Here is a 20,301-nt window from a genome sequence, read left to right as displayed (position 1 = left end):
TTCAAACTACTTGACCAACTCTAAGATATACTTGTGATATGGGATGAGTTTCAAATCTTTTGTCTCTCATTTTCCTTTCAACTGATATATAATTAGAGCTGAGTCTCCAAATATTTTCAACGCTTTAACTTTTTTTCCTATAACAGCTTTTAAACCCATGACACATGGCTCATATTCAGTAATGTTATTTGTGCAATTAAAATTCAATTTCATTGTTATAAGATAGTATTGTTCCTTAAAAGAAATCAAATTTGCCCTAATTTCATGGCCTAAAGCATTAATAGCTCCATCAAAGTACATTTTTCAACATTTCTCATCACACTTTTCCTTTTTTAGTTGAGAAATAGCCATTAAATCTTCATAAGAAAATTTCAATCTCATTGGCTCATAATTTTCAATAGTATGATCTACAAAAAACTCAACTATAACATTCTTTTTTATTGCCTTCTGCCTCACATATATGATATCATACTCCGATAGCATTCCTTGCCATCTAGCAATTCTTCCAGACAAAGAGGGCTCGAAAATATATTTGATCAGATCCAAAAGTGCTATTTACCAGGTGGTATGATAGAGCATATATTGTTTGAGTCTTTAGAACTAAGGAATGTGTTGGCAGGATGTGTTGGCAAAATACAAAAAATGAGAGCAACAAAAGAAATAAATAAAAATGAATCTTTTCTAATCTTTATTAAAATAATAATAAATAAATGGCCCATACATAAAAGATCATCCTAATGCCTTGGTATAAGCTACTGAGATGTATAATTACATTGAAAAAGTTTCAAGGATAGCAGGCATTTCAATAATGCTCCAATTGTTCAGCTTGTGACCCGATGGACAAAGGTGGACCCATATTTCTTGTTCGTGCCCCCTTTCATCTCCAATCGCATGAATAGACAACTTAGTGAATGCCTTATCTATACTCAATTCTAAATTTTCCTTTGCATTTGGGTATATGAACCCTTCAGGCTTGAATGTCTCATACAAGTGTCGGATGATCATTAGTCTTCCCATTTTTTTCTCTCATATTTGCATGTCTTCTTCGAAACTCCTATCCTTCTACCTGATAGCCTAAACCTAGTCTCTTTTTGTTATCAATTATCATCGGGGGCTCTCTTATCCTTTGTAAATTTTTACCTAGCCTCATTCCAAGATACCAATTTTTATCGATGATTTGACTCACCACTATTTTTGAAAATTGTTGGCTTTTAAATCTTTCACTTACAAAATTAACTAATTCAAAAGATTGGTAAAAACATTCCACCTCTTCCTCAAGACCCTCTATATATAAGGCATTTAATGGTTGAGTAGCATATCTTCTCTCCAACTACTACCACCAATTGATCTTTCATGTTAAATTTGATCTTTTGATGTAAGGTGGATGGAATAGCACTTGCCATGTGAATCTAAGGCATTCCCAATAAATAGCTATAAGATGGAGAGATATCGATCATCTGAAACTTTACATTAAAGATGCATAGTCCAATATGTAAAGGCATCTCTATATGTCCCAAAACTTCATGCTTAGTCCTATCAAAAGCTTAGACGACCATATGATTTCTCTTTATATATGAGTAATCAACAGGTAACCTTGCCAAAGTTGACATAAGAATGACGTTAATAGTAGAGCCATTGTCGATAAGGACCTTGGCTATAATATGGCCCTTACACTTGACAGTGATATGCAGAGCCTTGGTGTTTCTCTTTTTCTTTTGGAAGAATCTTATCATCACTAAATGCTATGTAATTTGGCATCACCAGGTTTTTTACTAAATGATTTACATACTTAACAGACACATTGTGTGACACATACACCTAGTTCAACACTTTTAACAAGGCATTTTAGTGTGGTTCAGAGTTCAATAGCAATGATAGCAATGAGGTTCATGCTGGCATCTTATTCAATTGCTTAACCACAGAGTATTCACTGTGTTTCACTAGCTTTAAAAATTCACAAGCTTTTTTTTTCTAACATTGGCTTTCGACATTCCTTTTCAAGTATCACTTTTGGATTATTTTGTTCATCTCCTACCTTGGCCATTTTTTTTTCTAGCACTCTTTAACATTTCTAGAGTATAGCATCTTCCACTTTGGGTGATGCCCTCTGCACTAGTTATATTGGTAGTATCAAACTTAAATACATTATCCTGTTACCCTTGAACTACCATATCACAATCATATTTTCAGGATGTAGCTTTATCTTTTTTGTAAGGGAATAGGGTAGAGATTTTAAAGGTTATCGACTTGGGGATGAGCTTGTCTATAATCAACTTTGGCTCATCTTTATAGTAAATTATTAGCGGTTTTGGCAACAATTTTGATGGCTTGTTGGTTATAGATACTTCAACACCTTTTGAAATCTCTCCCTCTTCATAAAGCTTAATTTGGTAAGAATTCATGAGCTTTTGTGACCAGTTACTTTACTATAATATTTGTAGCTTTTATTTGATACATATGCTTTATGATAACTACATGAACTCACTAGCTATATCATGTCAACTTTTCATAAAGCATCAAATAGCGGACTAGAAGGTGTCTTGATTCTACCACTTTTTTTTTTCAGATGATACTCTCTATCCTTACTCAGAGTATTCATGTTGTGGTTAGACAAAAAATTATCACTAACATTTGGTGCAATTACTCCTCTTGTATCAAAGTTTATCATTCTGTCTTTAATCATTTGATGTACCTTATGTTTTAGGATAGTGTAATTTTTTATGAAATAATTAGCGATTCCATAATGGTAGTCATGATGAGCTATCAGATCATGTCATTTGGGATAGGGTAGCTTGAATGGCTCTAATCGGCTAGGGGTAATTAAGTGATTGTTGTACAACTTTCGATATAACTTTATTTAAGTTATGAGAATTTGGTCGAATATAGGTTTTTCTCAAGTAGTTTGTTGCTCTTATGAGCCATCTATTGGACTAGCAAGATAAATTTGAGGTTTTACGAGAGGTTAAGTGTTAGGTTGTACATGGGTGTTTGGGGTCTGAAAACAGGCTGATAGGTTGAAGGGTAGGATGGTTGTGGGATTGGTTAGTATTATAAGGTGAAACATTATTCACAACAGGGTAATATGTGGAGTAAGATTATGGCAGATAGGGTTGATAACCCCTAAATTGTTGTCTATCAAAGCTCACAACTTGAGCTTCAGTCTCTTTTTTCTTTGGTGCCCTCTTGGTGAAAGTTTTCCTTCCTTCTAACTTGCCATTCTTAATGGCATTCTCAATAATTTTGCTTGAGATCACCATGTCGACAAAATTTTTTGTTGCATTTTCTATCATCTTTTCATAATAAGAAGATTTTAAAGTGCCGACAAATAACATTGTGGCTTTTTTTCAGTTAGAAAAGACTAAACTTGAGTAGCTATATCCTTCCACCTCTAGGCATACTCCTTAAATGATTTGATTATCTTTTTCTCCATGTTTGGAAAGATAAATGATCAAGAGCTAAATCTATAATATATCGATACTGAATAATAAAGCCATGAACTATATCATTCTAAGAACGAATACGGATCCTATCTAACTAGACATATCATCTAGCAGTAGAACCAGTAAGGCTATCTTAAAATGTGTGTATTAGCAGCTTTTCATTATTAGTATGGGTTGCCATCTTTCGATAGTACATAATAATGTGAGTTTTTAGACACTTTGCACCATCAAACTTTTCAAACTTTGGTACCTTGAACTTTGAAGGAATAAAAATATCCAAGACTAAATAGAGCCTAACAACATTTACAGAACCATAAAAACCAATTCTCTCTACAGCTCACAGCTTTTTTTTCAGCATACTAATCTTTTGGTTAGCTATCGAGTCCTTTAATGACTCAATCACTGTTGTCTTTAATTTTTTCTTCTCTTTTAGATCATCCAGATCAAGGACCTTGGTTGGTTCTACTACCTTCTCAATAAAGACAAGATTTATATAGTTCTAATAATATATTGGATTTGAAGCTGATGGCATTTCAAGGTATGTGTACCTTACAAGGTATGTGAACTGCTGTAGTGGTGCATCCTAAGTGGACTGAGCTTGATGTGGCCCAAAACCAAGATGATAAATAGGGTTAGTTACCTCTTGTAATGGATGGTTCTGTTGGCTAGTAGTTTTTTTTGCACCCTTGCCTTTATTCAATTTGTTCAATGCCTTTAAAATCTTATTTAATTCCCCTTCAAGCTTCTCTTGAGCTTTCTCTATTTTTTTCAAGACAATTGAAATTTTTTTGTTCCATCTGTCTAGCTCAAGCTCTTGTATTGTATTGGTGAGTGGGGTTCTTACTTAATGGAGCTATCTTAATACCTTGAATACCATAATTGCATTGTTATTAGAGATGGTATAGTTTATGTTTAGTATTTTGATGCATGAATGGAATGTACTAATACTTGCCACATAATCATCATTGAAAAAGAAATCTCAATTCAAAACTTTATCTAATAAAATTTCAAAACTACATCCTAATGAAGCCAAAACAATATTCTAAGTCCTAAGCATCAACTTTTATTTCTAACCATTATTCTAATGCCTCCTTATAAATTTTTTAGCTTGCTGTTAATGATTTTATGCCTCATCTAGAAAATCAAGCAATCACTGCCTATGATCTTTTACTGGTTGCACCACAACCTTCAAATCTTTCACTTTTTTTTCCATTTCTAATGCTTTGTCTGCAACAGTGCATAACTGATCGAACAAGTGCCTTAGATATTTTTATTTTTCTATGCACATGTCCTTCAATAGCTCATTCTGTTTAGCTTGTTTCTTGCATTCATTAGTCAAAGCTTTTACTTGTACTATGCACTAATCCACTATACTTTATAGCATCTGGCTATGTTTGTGTGTCATAACAGTGGCCTTTTGTCTTTCTTCCACCTTTGCTTTCAATAGTTCATTTTTTTAAGAATCGGACTCGAGTGTGACTGATGAATGTGTCATGTTTAAATCATTGAATAAGGCTTTCCATTGATCTTTTTGCTTAGTGAGGCTTTAGATTTAAAGCTTCAAACTTTCTTCCATTTCTACCTTCAATCATTTTTTTTCTTGTTCCAGCTCATTTTTCTTAATTTGGAGTTTCTTTTTAGCCAATTCTACTTTGAGCTAAGGACCTTGAAGAATAGACTTTAGGGAATGGTTAGCTAATTGTTCTCAAGGAAGTGCAATGTCCTTACCCATCATTGTATGCCACATAATATACTTTAGGGTGATGTGATAAGTAAGCCTCTTTTGGTTAACCCTGATGGTTTGCTTTCATGCCTTATTGATCTTTTCAATAATTTTGTATGCCTTTTTTTCAATGAAAGAAAATTTCTACTAGTTAAGTCCATAGGTTTTTGGAATAAATTGCTTACATCCAGATTGTCTTTTTACCAAAGTTAGGGCATAAACAACAACACCCCATAGGCCTAATAAGAACACCCAAGGTTGATTCCCACAACTATATAACACTATATCGTGACGCATCCAAGGTGCTCTCCAAATTATCCTTTGGCTATCCAACGCATGAAAATATGAAACCCATTCTTCTTTTAACTTTGCTGTAGGCTATGTGCTACAATAATTAAAACATTGGAATATAAGTATGGTTTACAAAAATGACTTTCTTCATACTTAATATAATTCTTCATCCATACATAAAATAGTTTTAAACACCCATTAAATTGACCTTTACCATTTCTATGATAAAAATTCAAAGAACGGATGGTTTCTACTAAAATGGTTGGTATTATATTGACTTTGTATGCTAATTGATCGATAAAGTTTATTACTATGATGTCAACATATCTAATGACTTTTGGGAAGATCACCAATCCATATAGAGCTATAGCCATTGCCACTAACCCTTGATCATCATCCAAATGCCCTTGGATAAAGTCTCACAAAAAACCTCATGGGATAGCCTTACTTTCACCTTTGGTCTTTACACATGCATCAGCTTAAGGCAAGCTAAGTCTAAGCATTTGCACAAGCTTCTTACGATAACCTACCTTATTTGACTAATAAATCTTGTCTAGGTTTGGTAAATCAAAGCAAAGTAGAACCATGTATTCTTCAATTATGGGCACCATATCTGCTTCGTTGAAAATGAAACACCTATAAAAAGGGTCCCGAAACTGAAAGATGGTTCTAATCAGATTATTATCCACATCCACTTGGAGCAATGAAGCTATATCCATATATTTATTCTCAAATACTTCCTAACTTGTTCTACTCATACATCCCCAAACATTGCTTAATTCAGCCAAGTCATTTTGTTAGAGATGGAAATGAACTCTTTTAGGTAATGATGAGATAAAACCTTTAAGCAAGCAATTCTCTTATTTTTTTTTTTACCTTTCTCTGACTTGATTTTCAATTGATGAATAGATTTATAATGGATTGATGTAGACTTTGATTGTATTTGGCTTTCCATAAATGTAAGTATGAGATTTGATTTATCAATAACTGATATGTGGTAAATATTTTCTATATGAGAATGATGCAAATGACAATGTTAAACATGACCATGAAAATAGAATTAAATGATATTGAAATGATACGAATGCAAAAAGTCAAATAATCAAAATGGTTTGATCACAAACTATTCCTTCTTGTGTCTTAATTTTATGGTACATCTATCAACAGGTAAAAATAGCTCTATCTTAAGACTGGCCTTTTAAGTGTAGATTGTATGCAAGGTTAAGTGACTTTGACCACTAAGGGTTCTCAAATTATTCTTTACATCATTGTCCATCACAAACTAATAAGCATTCCAATCCTTATCCATCACAAGCTACCAATAGAAATGATTCAATTTGAATGTGAGTATTTCATTAGCCATTATAGAGATTATCATCTCATAAAAGCTTAGGTACTTTACTCCCTTCTAAGAGGGATGGAGCTTGAGTATAGAGCTCATATACTGCAAATGCATGTGATAGTGTGTGTGAAGGAACATAAGATTTTTAACCCCTATAAATCAAATAAGAGACAAAAAAGAAAATGTTAGTAAACAAATAATTACAATTTAAAACCATTAGATCAAAGTTTATGATAAATTTAAAATGTTATGGCCTGACCTCTATAGCATCCCCAGCAAAATCGCCAAACTATTATAACATATAGATTTGAAAATCTATAACTATATTTAACAAGAGCAGTCACCACCAATCTTTTTTAACTAGGTGTGATTGGTTACCTAATGAATCTATCCTTTTAAAGAGCTCCTAAGCTTGACTAAGGGTCCTAAAAGAATAGGTTTTGGTCTACTAATTAGAACACGATTTGGGAGTTCGATTACATGTGGAGAAGGTTATAGCACCCTTATAACGCCCATCCCAAGAATGGTACCATTTTATTTTAAATTATCCTAAGGTCTTGATGCTAATGGTCTTAAAAATAATATTGGAAATAATTTTTAAAATTCTCTATCAATTTGGTAAAATTCTTAAAAATACTTCCTCACCTTAAGAGTATTCGAGAATTTCATTTATTTTCTTAAAGAGGCTTCGTCATTGAAAAAATATTTAATTTTGGTTTATTTTGGTTTTTATTGAAAATATATCTAATTCATCCACCATTTGGGCCAAAATTAGAAATATCTTCTTACCTAGAAATTTCTTTGATAATCAACCATTTGCGATTACTAAGAATTTCATTATCAAAATTTATTTTTATTTTTAAATTTTTCATCATTTGGGTCTATTTAGAGACTCTTTTTTTTCATTTTTGAAAAAAAAATAACATGACAATTATTTTTTTTGAAGTTTCATTAAAATTCTTCCACTATTAGGAACAAATTTAAAGAAATTTCTCATCTAGAGATTTTTTAGAGAATTTACCATTTAAAATTTTTAAGAATCTCCTCATTGAGTAATTGTCAAATATTTTTCAACCAAAAATTTTTTATTTGAAAAAGAATACAATTGCTTTTATTGAAATTATATCTAAATTATTCCATCATTTGAGACATATTTAAAGAAATTTCTCACCTAGAGATTTCTTAAGAATTTTTCGTTTGAAATTTCTAAGAATCTCATCATTAGTAATTAGTATTTAATTCCAAGATTTTTATTAAAATTTGTTTTTTTATTTTTATTTTTTAAAAAGTTGAAAATAAATATTAATCATTGTTATTGAAACTTTATCTAAATTATTCCACCTTTTGGGACAATTTTATAGAAAATTTCTCACATAGGAATTTTATATAAATTTACCATTTAAAATTTCTAAAAATTTCATCATTGGATAATTATTATTTATTCTAAAAAATATTGTTATTTTTGTTTTATATTTTTTATTTTACCTAAAAAACAAATTCTCTAAGTTTTTCCTAAAATTTAATTATGCAAAAAAACTTATAAAATAAATGTAATAACTAAATAAATAAACGAATACCAAAAATCGGCTCGACTTAGCTTGGCAACTGGAACAGCTCAATTAGAGACATAGATAGCGGCTTGAAGAAACAGCTCAAAGGCTTGATGCAGCTTGCTCAGTTGCAAGGATTGGTTGAAACGCGGGTTAGCAGAATAGGTTGCACTCGAGTTAGGTTATTCGATGAGAAAACACACGGATCCTGAGAGGTTCTTATGGCCAAAACGACATCATTTTAGTAGGGTATAAATAAGCCAAAAATCTCTTTTTTTTTCTTCATATTTTCTCTACTTTCTCTTTCTCTTTTTTCTTTTTCTCTCTCTCTATAATCAGATAAACTCCGATGGAATATTCATCGGATTCTAAAAAATCTTGTCGGAATCTGGGTTTATTCATTGAAAATTGGCCGAAAGTTCATCAGTTTCTGAAAATTTGATGTCAAAAACTGGGAACCTTGTAAAAAATTTGTTGAAATTTTCAAAAGTCGAAGAAAAATTCAACTAGATTTTGGAAATTTTTCAAAAAATTTCCAAAAAAAAGCTTTTTTAATTCCAAAAACCTTCCAACAAACTTCTAATTACCTTTCATGGGTGTTTTCCTCTTTACTTTTCTGTGCATATTCTCTCACTAATTTGTGTGTTTTCTATATGTTTTATATGCTTGATTCAAGTCTATATTTATAGGGAATAGGCATAAGAGTTTCTGATTGACCATGAATCCACCCTTGATAGGATATTTGTATTATCACAAAACATAATATTTATCTTATACAGATTGAATCTAACTACAATTCTACATTCACGGCAAAAATTATTTTTTATTTTTCAACTCTTTTTTTTTTTATCATTACTATTATCCTATTATCTTAACACATAATTTCATAACAAAAGATAAATCAAATCAAAAAATCAAAGATAAACAAAAAAAAAAAATCAATAATCAATAAAAAGATAAAAATAATAAATAAAATATAAAATAATGAGTAATTGGACTTAATAATTTGACTTTATTGAGCCAGGCCCAATGGATCTGAGCCTAAACCAAGTAGGATGTCTACTTATATATTAATCAAATTTGGATGAAAAGTTCACTTGAGAAGCAAAGTATTTAAAAAAAAAAAAAAGGCGATTAACCCAAGCTAATGATACCTGATTTAAGCATAAGTTGCAAACCCCCTAGTAGATCCATTATGGTTGGAAAAGGGTTACTCTTATTATTATTAATTGAACATTAAAATCATATTAGAGAAAAGGCGGGCTATAGTAAAAAAGGAAGGTCGAGTTAGGTAATTGTTTCATCGATTAAATTAAGGGTTAGGTTATTTTTGGCCATTACCTAATAATCTTTTTAAAGGAAAATAACAAAGGGACTTTTTTTAATACCTTTCATGTAAAAAAAAACTTGGATTTTACTCAAACACGTAACTTAAATTAGACTCATTAATTTTAAATAGAATACAATAATATGAACAAAAACAATATAAAAAATATATATGAAAATAACATAATTTAAATTTTAGTTAAATATTGTATGAGTTTAATAAAAATAAAAAATATATTTCATATTTGACATATCAAATTATAACAAAATAATTTTTATATTATATATATTTTTATATATTTCACACAAAATAAAAGGAGAATTATACATATATATCTAACTGAAGAAGCCCTCACTTTCCAACAAGGCATTAGATTTTGAAGCTGAAGTTAACAAAGAGTTTAGAGCAAAAGCATCTTCATTAATTGGAATTCACAATCAAAATCTCATCGTAGAAGGAAAAGTCTTCAAGAAAGTATTAAAGATGAAAAACTTAACAATATGATAAAACTTGGTGAGATTGCTAAAACCATAAAAAATTTCACTGATGATTGAGTTAGGATTGCATACCTTTATGAGCAAGTGCTGTTGATGTAGGGATTTGATGAGGAATCCCTTGCTGCTGTCTTTGATTATCTATTGAAGCATAGAAACAAACTAAAGCATTCATGGTTGAAAGTAACAATTTTAGGAAACTTTAACTTTAAAAGGTTTTGATGAGTTAAAAAAGGAACCTCACCTGTTGGTTGACTGTTTTTATGTGGTTGGTAAAATGGAAACCACATGCCTATGTAAACTAATTATGGTTATGGTAAGTTTATTAATTGTGTAAGAACAATATTAACTATTTAACTATTGATCTAAAAACTTTTGTAGGACATCATTTGTACAAGAACAATATATAAATTATTTTATTATATTCTAAGTTTGTAATATTTTATTATAATTATTTTATTGTATTGTGTTTTTTAATTTATTAATTGCTATTTGTATATTTATGATATTATTATTATGTTGGATAAATGTAAAAATATTATTTAAATAGTTATATGAAGAATATTACTTTAATAAAATGTAGATTTTCTAGAAAAAAAAATCCAAATATCAAAAAATATTTTTCAAAAAATCATCCAAACAATAAAAAGAATCAACTTTACTAAAAAATAAATTTATTTTATAAAAATTATTTTTAAAAAGCTTTTTTCAATGAAATAAACGGAAGCTTAATTTGAATGCCACTCTGCAGTAAATTTCAATATAATTACTGGTAACAAACACCCTTTTTTTCTTTCACATATTTCCTTGGTCAAACTCAAAAAGAGTTGCCATGTCCGGTGCCACCATCAAACCAAAAGAAGCTGCTTTGGGTGCATTTTTTCCTGTCTCCACATTCAAAAGTCGCAACTTTTGCAAACTTAACAAATCCAAGACCCCATCCATTTATTATGCTATTTTTTTTAGCCACACCATTATTGCACATGTGAATGGTGGATCATGGACACTATTGTTGTTTATCTAAAGCATCTCTCTCTATCTATATTTAGATATAAAAGTCACACTGTCTCCCTCTTGTCATATTTTTGTCTGTTTCTTCTAGATTTGATATCATCCCTACCGTTAACTTCTCTTTCTTTTTTTAACCATTTTGAGAATGATAATAAAGAAGGAAAGACATTGGCAAGTTGTTGCATTATTCATGTTTGAATAATATGACCATTCTTTTGTGGCTTTGTCTTTTGGTCGCGTTGGGGGCAAACATAAATCAGCTTAGAAATGTACAATTAATGTGGGCACAGGACTTTTTGAACCAACCAAGATCTATCCCAACGTTTTCAACTTGGTATTGCGGGCAAAAAACACCAAGTGGGTCTTTTTTTTATACAATTTTCTTACTTTTTAAGTCTCACCCACTGTTATTAATGTATAACAAAAAAGTTGAAGACAAGTCAACTAATGCATACTGGGCAATTGATGTCTCTATCTCCGATCCAAAGCTACTGAGGATGAATTGATGATATTCAACTCATGTACCTGCTTGGGAAAGAAAATGTCAAAAGCTTGTGTTCAAGAAAGAGAGAAAGTTGGAATAAAGCTTCCTTCTGGGAGGACGGTTTAAAAAAAGGAAAAAGAAGGCTGATGCTGAGAAAGGAGTTCAATTGATATAGAATAAAAGATTGAAGAGATATTTGATAGAGAGAGAGAAAGAGAGAATGCGGTGGGGATGCTGAAAGTGTAGATGGAAGTGGGAAGAATGTTCAAAAGCCAGAAATGAAAACCATTTACTTTATACTAGTATATCTCTGAAGATGCTCTGAGCTGTAAATGAAATAAAAGGTGTCATAGCAATGGCTGCAATTCTTTACCAATTTGGTGTGATAGAAGTTCTTTTTGCTATTATCTTCCTCTTCTCCAACTTGCTGTTGCTTCCTTATCCCTCCTCTTCTTTTCCTTTGTGCACAGATTCCAGTAAGCTCTACAACTAAGTTTCAGTTTCATGAAGTGATTATTTGATTATTTCTTCTTATCTGCCTGATTTCTTTTTTTCTTTCTGTGGTATAGGGGCACCTCTTGCCTTGAACACCAGGCTGAGATTTTGTTCCTACAATGGAAGCAGCTGCTGCAACTCCACAAAAGATTCTCAATTGCAGAAGCAGTTTCAAGCAATGAAAATCTCTAATCCCAGCTGTGCCTCACTTCTGCAATCAGTCCTCTGTGCAGTAAGAATTCTTTTCTTCAATTATTTATTGAAAAGAAAAAAGAGAGAACCTGTTAGTTTTGAGTAAAATTTCAAACCTTGCAATGGTTTAATGCTTGATTCAAGGAATAAAAAATGAAGCAAATTCTGCATATGTGATGATTTTTTTTCCCTTAAAATAACAGTAAGTACTCGGGTGGAAAATTGTAAAATGAGTTTTAAAATACTTGCATTATTTGCCAGTCTATGACTGTAGGTGTAGACTTGAAATCTCCTTTGCAATTATTTGTTTGATCCTTCATGCACAGCAGAAGTGAAATTTTCACGTTGGTGTGGTGTTTTCCTGTTGAATTCTGGAAAGACTGCATGTGTTTATAACTTCATTAAGGAATTCAGTTGCTTCAATAGTTATTTTAATTACTTACAGAGCTATTCCTTTTACTGGGGTAATAATTCAGGCAGCTGGAATATTTATCAGAAGGTTAATTATGAAATTCTTCTTCAAATTTACCAAGTTTACATTTTTTTTAATATGATTTTCAGAGATGTGATCCATTTTCAGCAAAGTTATTCACAATCGATTCTGTGCCTCGACCAGTGCCTCTCCTCTGCAACTCTACTGTTTCAACAAATTCATCTCAGTCTAACCAAGAAAAAAATGATTTCTGCTCTAAAGTATGGGATACATGTGAAAATGTATCTATATTGAATTCCCCCTTTGCACCTTCATTACAAGGGCAAGCTGGAGCACCTGTCAAATCAAATTTCACCAAATTGACCGAACTTTGGCAGTCCAAAGCTGATTTCTGCAATGCCTTTGGTGGAGCATCTACTGATGGATCAGTTTGCTATGATGGCGAACCTGTTACACTAAATGAGACTGGAACCCCTAGTGCTCCGCATGGCTTATGCCTTGAGAAAATTGGGAATGGAAGTTACTTGGATATGGTTGCTCATCCTGATGGATCAAACCGTGCATTCTTCTCCAATCAACAAGGTAAGATTTGGTTGGCGACTATTCCTAAAGTGGGATCAGGAGGAACATTGGAGCTTGATGAATCCAACCCCTTCATAGATCTTACTGATGAAGTTCATTTTGATACTGCATTTGGGATGATGGGTATTGCATTTCATCCAAACTTTGCACAGAATGGTCGATTCTTTGCCTCATTCAATTGTGACAAGGGTAAATCGCCAGGTTGTGCAGGAAGATGTTCATGTAACTCAGATGTGAACTGTGATCCCTCAAAACTAGGTACCGACAATGGTGCCCAGCCATGCCAGTATCAAAGTGTTATTGCAGAATATACTGCCAATGGTACCGCATCGCAGCCTTCCTTGGTACACATCTTTATACACTTAAAACTTCTTTATTTTCTTAGATTCAAGATTCTAATGGAACTATTCCATTTTAAGGCAGAAAATGCTAAACCATCAGAAGTGAGAAGGATATTCACTATGGGGCTTCCCTTTACTTCTCAACATGGTGGACAGATACTTTTTGGACCTACAGATGGGTATCTATACTTTATGACGGGGGATGGTGGCGGTGGTGGTGATCCATACAATTTTGCTCAAAACAAGAAATCAGTGCTTGGGAAAATCATGAGGCTTGATGTAGATAATATACCAAGTGAGTACCATCTTCGAGTGGTTTATACATACAATTAGTTTCTAAAACATTGTTCTCGCTAGTTGGCATTTTCTACTCCCTACTGCATCCTCCATAATCAAGTTTTTCCTAGTTTACACTCCTGCCTATGTACAAGTCTTGTGGGAACCTAAATCTCCATTTATTTTTATAATTAAGGCAATTGAAAAGTTAAAAAAAAAAAAAAAAAAAAAAAACTATATTTATATGGCATTCATGATAATCAAATATATAGTTCTTTCAGTCAGTGATCTGCATTCATGACGCTAAATATGTGGTTCCAGGTGCAGCAGAAATTAATAAACTTGGTCTATGGGGAAACTACTCTATCCCCAAAGACAATCCGTTCAGCCAAGACGAAGAGTTGCTGCCTGAAATATGGGCTTTTGGATTAAGAAATCCTTGGCGCTGCAGTTTTGATTTGGAGAGGCCTTCCTATTTTATGTGTGGGGATGTTGGCGAGGTTTGACTTTTTTCTTCTGAAAACTATAGACAGGCAACTCATATGCTGTCATCACTCAACCAAAATAGAGTATTTGGACTAAAAAATCTAGGCCCTCTATGCTCCCATTGTTCCTTTTCATACAAGTTTAAGAATGAGAGTTCTGCAGGTTACCTTGACATCTGCCTAAACCCTGCACTGGGTTTTCATTTTCATTGCTTTCAATTTCCAAGACAATGCTCCATAAAGCAGACATCTAGCAATCCTTTTAAATTTTTTATTTCCCAACCTTTTGTCTTAAACATCACATGAGAAGAAAATAGTTATTCAATCCTATCTGGTGGGATTTTCTTACAAATTGTTTGATGTTAGAACATTTTGAAGTTCCAGCAATGCCTTTGACTTTAATCCGTTATAGTTGTTAGGATTACATGTGTATACTTGACTACCATGCATCACCAATGTCTGTGTTTCAAAGAGATATAACTAAAATCAAGGATGTCTAATATGTATGATCAAATTCTAAATTCAGAAGATTTTTGCCAGTTTTAATCGTAGTAAGTTGATAACCCTACAGGATTTGTACGAAGAGGTCGATATCATCAGCAAGGGCGGAAATTATGGATGGCGTGCATACGAGGGCCCATATCCTTTTAATCCTAAATCATCACCTGGAGGGAATACATCTGTAAATTCCATAAGCCCCATTTTTCCAGTTATGGGATACAATCACTCTGAAGTAAACAAGAAAATTGGATCAGCCTCAATTATGGGAGGCTACTTTTACCGGTCCAACACCGATCCTTGTATGTATGGAAGGTAAGCAACCTTTGTTCATTGAACACCAAGAAAAAGAACTAGGTGTTTGCACACATATGACAATGTGACAAAACAATATTTTCCTGCCACAGTTACTCTTGAAACATTAAGCTTCTTTGTGTTTGTTTTCTTAGGTGGCCGAGCCAGCCAAACTCTTCATTATCACTGATTGATTCATGTTAACGTTCATGGCCTTTTCCAGGTACTTATATGCAGATTTATATTCTGGTGCAATATGGGCAGCAACTGAAGATCCAGAAAATAGTGGCAACTTTTCGACTAGCTCCATTCCTTTTGGTTGTGCAAGAGACTCTCCTATACAATGCAGCACTGTGCCAGAAAGTGCTCTTGCAGCATTGGGTTACACTTTCTCATTTGGGCAGGACAATAGCAAAGATATCTACTTGCTAACCAGCAGTGGAGTTTATAGAGTTGTCCCTCCAAGTCGATGCAATTACACTTGCTCAAAGGAAAAAGTTACCGCTGTTGCAAGTCTAAGTCCTACCATTTCACCATCATCACATGCAAAGCTGTTGATCAGTCCAGTAATCTTATTATCTGCTTTTATGCTGCTTTTGCTAGGTCTTGCCTAACATGCCCTAGTTCCTAACGCTTTTCATGCTGTGTAGAGAAGGGTAGTGTTTCTTTTTTTCTCTCGTCGTTTTTTTGGTTAATAAAGAGATGTATTAGTTGCTTTAATTTTTGCAACATTGAGTGAGTTAAAAATGAAATGAAGAAAAGAAAAACACTTTAATCTTGTGTAATTGAATTCTTTTTTCGTTCGTCTTCATTAATCAGTCATCATTCTCCTTTGTAATTGAACTCTTTTATTACATCTTAACATGATTCGTTCGCATCCTGGTAATTAAGTTTTTTTTTCATTAAGTTTTTCTATATTTTTTAGACAAAAAATCGTGGTGAAGTAGAGTTTGCTTTACAACAGTGCAGTGTTTGTAAAGTTACAACGAAAAACGTTGGGATGTATATTGGGGGCGGCGTGACCAATCAAATTGAAATACCAATCGCCTTAAACATGCTAAAGAGAGTGGTTTAACTCATGTCTTAACTCATACTTTTCATAGTTTTTGTAACGCCTCTGAGATCAAAACGCAAAACGTTTATATTATCTTGAAATTTATATTACCTTGAAATAAAATATAAAAATAATATGAAATTTTTTTTTAATCATTTTAAAATTTTTTAATATGATAATTTGTCAAGTAAAATTCATATATTTAATTCAATTTACAATAAATCTCTATATATCTAAATGTAAATTAATAAAAATACAAAATCATTTTATAATATCTCATTAGCCAATAATATCTCCAATGCCTAAGTGATTTTTTCAATTTGATCCTTTAACTTTTTTCAAGACTAAGCAAACTTATCACTTTAATCATCTGTAAAGAAAAAGTAAAAGGAGAATGAGCAAACCATAGCTCAGTAAGTATAGGCTCACACACCTTATCGGATCAAGCTTCATTTTTATACATATCATATAAATCATTCAAAACATTCGTCAAATTATAATGTCAAAACATTTCAAAGATCATCGTTCTGTCAAATATATTGTAAATTCATAAATTAATGTCAAAATATGTTAATTCATAAATCATTGCAAAATATGTTACCATTCAAATATCATAATCAAAACAAATCATGGATCAATCATTTAAAATCATCGTAAATCATTTTCATATATAAATTATGGATCAATCTTTAAAATCATCACAAATCATCATAAATCATTAGTTCATCGTTAGTTATGATCACTGCTATAACCCCTGACATTAGTTGTATCGATAATTTTATAATCATGATCATTACTAGCTATTATAACCAACTAATTAGGACCTAATGCTAACTACTATAACTCATTAGCAAGGCTTTATGATCATGGTTATACTAATTACTATAACCCATTAGCAAGGGCCGTAGAACTAGTTTTGCTATCAATGATTCCACTTCCCAATGATATAAATATGTAGCTATTATAAAATCATTTCTTAAACGTAAATAATTTTCTCATTTCATTCATAAGAATGATCCATCATTTACATAGCAAAAATAAAAAATAATCATATGCTTGGTCCTATTTATATCGAAAATAATGAATTAAGACATTTACTCATTTAAAAACATATATATATACACAGGTTCGAAAATAAGCAAAGTACGTGAGATTCTGCTTACCTCCTTTCGATTTCACCACTTAGTTTTTCCTCCAAAATAATTAATGGCCTATTCAAGATAATTTTAACATAAAAAAAATTAATCAAAGATCAATTATACCAAAAAAAAATTAAGTTATACAAAAGTTAGCTCAACTAACTAATACTAGCAACCTAAACTCCTTTTATTAAAACCACCATATCTTAAGATATCCAACTTAGAATTAAGAGCTTTTTCATATGTTAGAAATTAGACTTGATAATCTTTCTAACCATGTATGGTCCATCTTGTGATTCCTTGCAGATTAATTATAATAATTTTTGCAATCCACGTGATATACTATTGTCATGTAGCATGTATACCTTTTAATAAAAATTATACATTGATTCATAGGAAACTCCAAATTCACTTCTGCTTATTTTGTTGAAAAGTAGACTCAATAAACTTTCTGAATATATATGGCTTAATCTATAATTCCTTGTATAACAATTAAGAGGAATTTCGTAATTCCTCTATACTACTGCTACTAGGTAGCCATACATCTTTAAGTAAAAATTAAACTACTCTTCATAAAAAACTCGGATTTGACTTATATTCATTTCATTAAAAAGTAAATTCAGCAAGCTTTCCAACAATATATTATAATCATAGCAATATTTTATCCCTTAATATAGAATATTATCTTAATTTACTATTATAAACACCAAGATTCATATAAAACAAAAAAAAAAATTTAGTCCCATCAAATTTCTGTTTCCTATTTTTATAGCAATAAAATCAAATTATTAAACTTTTTTAACACATTATTAGACCTTGATTAAAGTCTAAATGATTTGCCCAAACCAATCTTGAAAAGGGATAATAGATTTCCTAAAATTTTAGAGTTTCTCAATTACAAGTTAAACCTTAAGACTTAACAATCAATATTATTTCTCCAAAATTGAAGGAAATTATTTACTCACCTTTGAAAGACAATTCTTTTTTTAGATTTTGTTCCTACCCTCCACTTGAAATCTTTTGATTTGTCTAATCTATACGAGAAAGAAAAGAGAAATAACCCTTTATTTCTTTGGATCAATTGTCAGCCAAAACAATAGTATAAGTTAACCTTATTAAAAATTGGGTTATTTATTGATAAGTCTTTTATCATTCTAACTTTTATTAAAAATTTCCTTCAATTACGAAATACTTAAAATATTTTTTTATGGGTATTATAGTTTTCCATTGACATATACTCTCTCAATATATCTATAAATTATTTTTTATAATATTTGTTCACTTCTTTTATTTTAGAATTCATTTATTTGATATATTTTATTTTAATATATTCATATTACATAATACTAGAATGATGAACCTTGCTTTGTCAGAGATTTTTTTGTTTAATTTAAATAATACTTTAATAATTTATTTAACCAACTTTTATTTTATACGTTTTAATATATGTATAAATGATAATAATTTATTCGTTCTAGATCTTATTTATTTATTTATTTTTGAGTTGACCCTTGTCTTTATCTGTTTTGATAAATTTCTTAATCTTCTAGATCTTTCTTAATTTATTTTTTTCCTCAACTCACCCTTAACATTTGGTAAAATCTCTCCCTTATGATGTCAACCAACCAAACAAATGTTCATAGTAAACATGGAGACAAAAGTATATGATAGTAATGTCAATCAAATAAATGTCTACAGTAAACATGAAAGTCCATTGCCCCTATAGTCTTTTTGCTTTGTCTTAGATGCATGCTTTTTTTTTTTTTGTTTGTCATCCTTACTGGGCATATGGAAAGAGAGAAATCCTAGGCTTATGGCCTTTTAGTCCTTGAAATTCTTAGTTCTCTTTTAGATATAAATCGATTCAATAATAAATATTTTAATCAAATGGTGTAGAAAGTATGTGTACCTATGTTTTGATCTATCTTTTGGATTAAGACTTTCATCTAACAATTTAAAGCAATCCAATAAACAATAACTATAATATCATAAACTCTAAAGCTTTCCACACCCAAAAAATATAAATAGTTAAACATAGATTTACCTTTCATACACTAAAAAATTTTTTTCATATACTGATGCATGGTTTTATTGATGATCAAATTACATCAATAAAAGAACCTTTTACTAATAGATTTTTAATACCGTCAGAATATATCATGCTTATACCAACACTTATTTAACCATTGATATAAATAAACTTTTTTTATCGGTATATGACTATCTGTTAGTAAGTATATGTTATATACTAACAGTTATTAATGTAGCCATCAGTATAAGCTTAAAACAAAAAAACTATTGGCTTTTGTTTAGGAAAAAAATTAGGAGGCACTTGGTAAAAGATTATTCAAAGCATTTTCTAGCCAAAAACGCTTTGAATAATCCCCTCATAAAAATTGAAAGGGATTATTCAAGGTATTTTGAAAACCTAAAAAACACTAGAGAGAAGGATTGAACCTACGATTTTATGGTTAACAGTTGTATGCTCTAACTGAATGAGTTACTCTAATATTTTAAACTAAGAATAATCTCCTCTTACAGGGGATTATTCAAGGCTTTTCTGCCAAAAATGCCTTAAATAATCCTTGAAAAACTCGTAAAACACTAGAGGGAAAGATCAAACTTACGATCTTATGATTAACAGCTATATGCTCTAATCGATTGAACTACTTCAATGTTTTTATAATTAAAAAGTATTATTTAAACTAAGAATAATCTCCTCATAGAGAGGATTATTCAAGGTGTTTTCTATCAAAAACATCTTTAATAACCATAGTCAATTTTTATAAGAAGATTATTCAAGGCATTTTTTACAAGAAAACACATTGAATAAACCTTGAAAACCCAAAA

General features: G+C 31.1%; 1 protein-coding gene across 2 annotated transcripts; it reads left to right on the top strand.

Annotated features, from left to right (window-relative positions):
• The first annotated feature begins 11,577 nt into the window (after positions 1-11,577).
• Positions 11,578-16,054, top strand: LOC111283367 (HIPL1 protein-like). Of its 2 annotated transcripts, none has more exons than XM_022871867.2 (7): positions 11,578-12,138; positions 12,232-12,389; positions 12,911-13,708; positions 13,862-14,000; positions 14,303-14,481; positions 15,038-15,279; positions 15,482-16,054. In XM_022871867.2, the coding sequence occupies exons 1-7, from the start codon at positions 12,018-12,020 to the stop codon at positions 15,870-15,872; spliced, it is 2,028 nt and encodes a 675-aa protein (XP_022727602.2). In that variant the 5' UTR covers positions 11,578-12,017; the 3' UTR covers positions 15,873-16,054. The 2 variants fall into 2 exon arrangements, with proteins under 2 accessions (XP_022727602.2, XP_022727594.2); XM_022871859.2 differs by having other exon boundaries at positions 13,784-14,000.
• Positions 16,055-20,301: the final 4,247 nt, after the last annotated feature.

This window comes from Durio zibethinus, chromosome 17 (assembly GCF_047325235.1).
Source record: "Durio zibethinus cultivar Kanyao isolate XHJ-2024 chromosome 17, ASM4732523v1, whole genome shotgun sequence".
NCBI lineage: Eukaryota > Viridiplantae > Streptophyta > Magnoliopsida > Malvales > Malvaceae > Durio > Durio zibethinus.
The sequence above is the reverse complement of the archived record's forward strand: the minus strand, read 5'-3'. Positions and strand labels throughout refer to the sequence as shown.

Coding starts and splice junctions, on each gene's coding strand:
- LOC111283367 (XM_022871859.2), top strand. CDS start 12,018: ATGGCTGCAATTCTTTACCAATTTGGTGTGATAGAAGTTCTTTTTGCT. Junction 14,001..14,302: donor TGATGTAGATAATATACCAA/GTGAGTACCATC, acceptor ATGTGGTTCCAG/GTGCAGCAGAAATTAATAAA. Junction 14,482..15,037: donor TGTGTGGGGATGTTGGCGAG/GTTTGACTTTTT, acceptor ATAACCCTACAG/GATTTGTACGAAGAGGTCGA.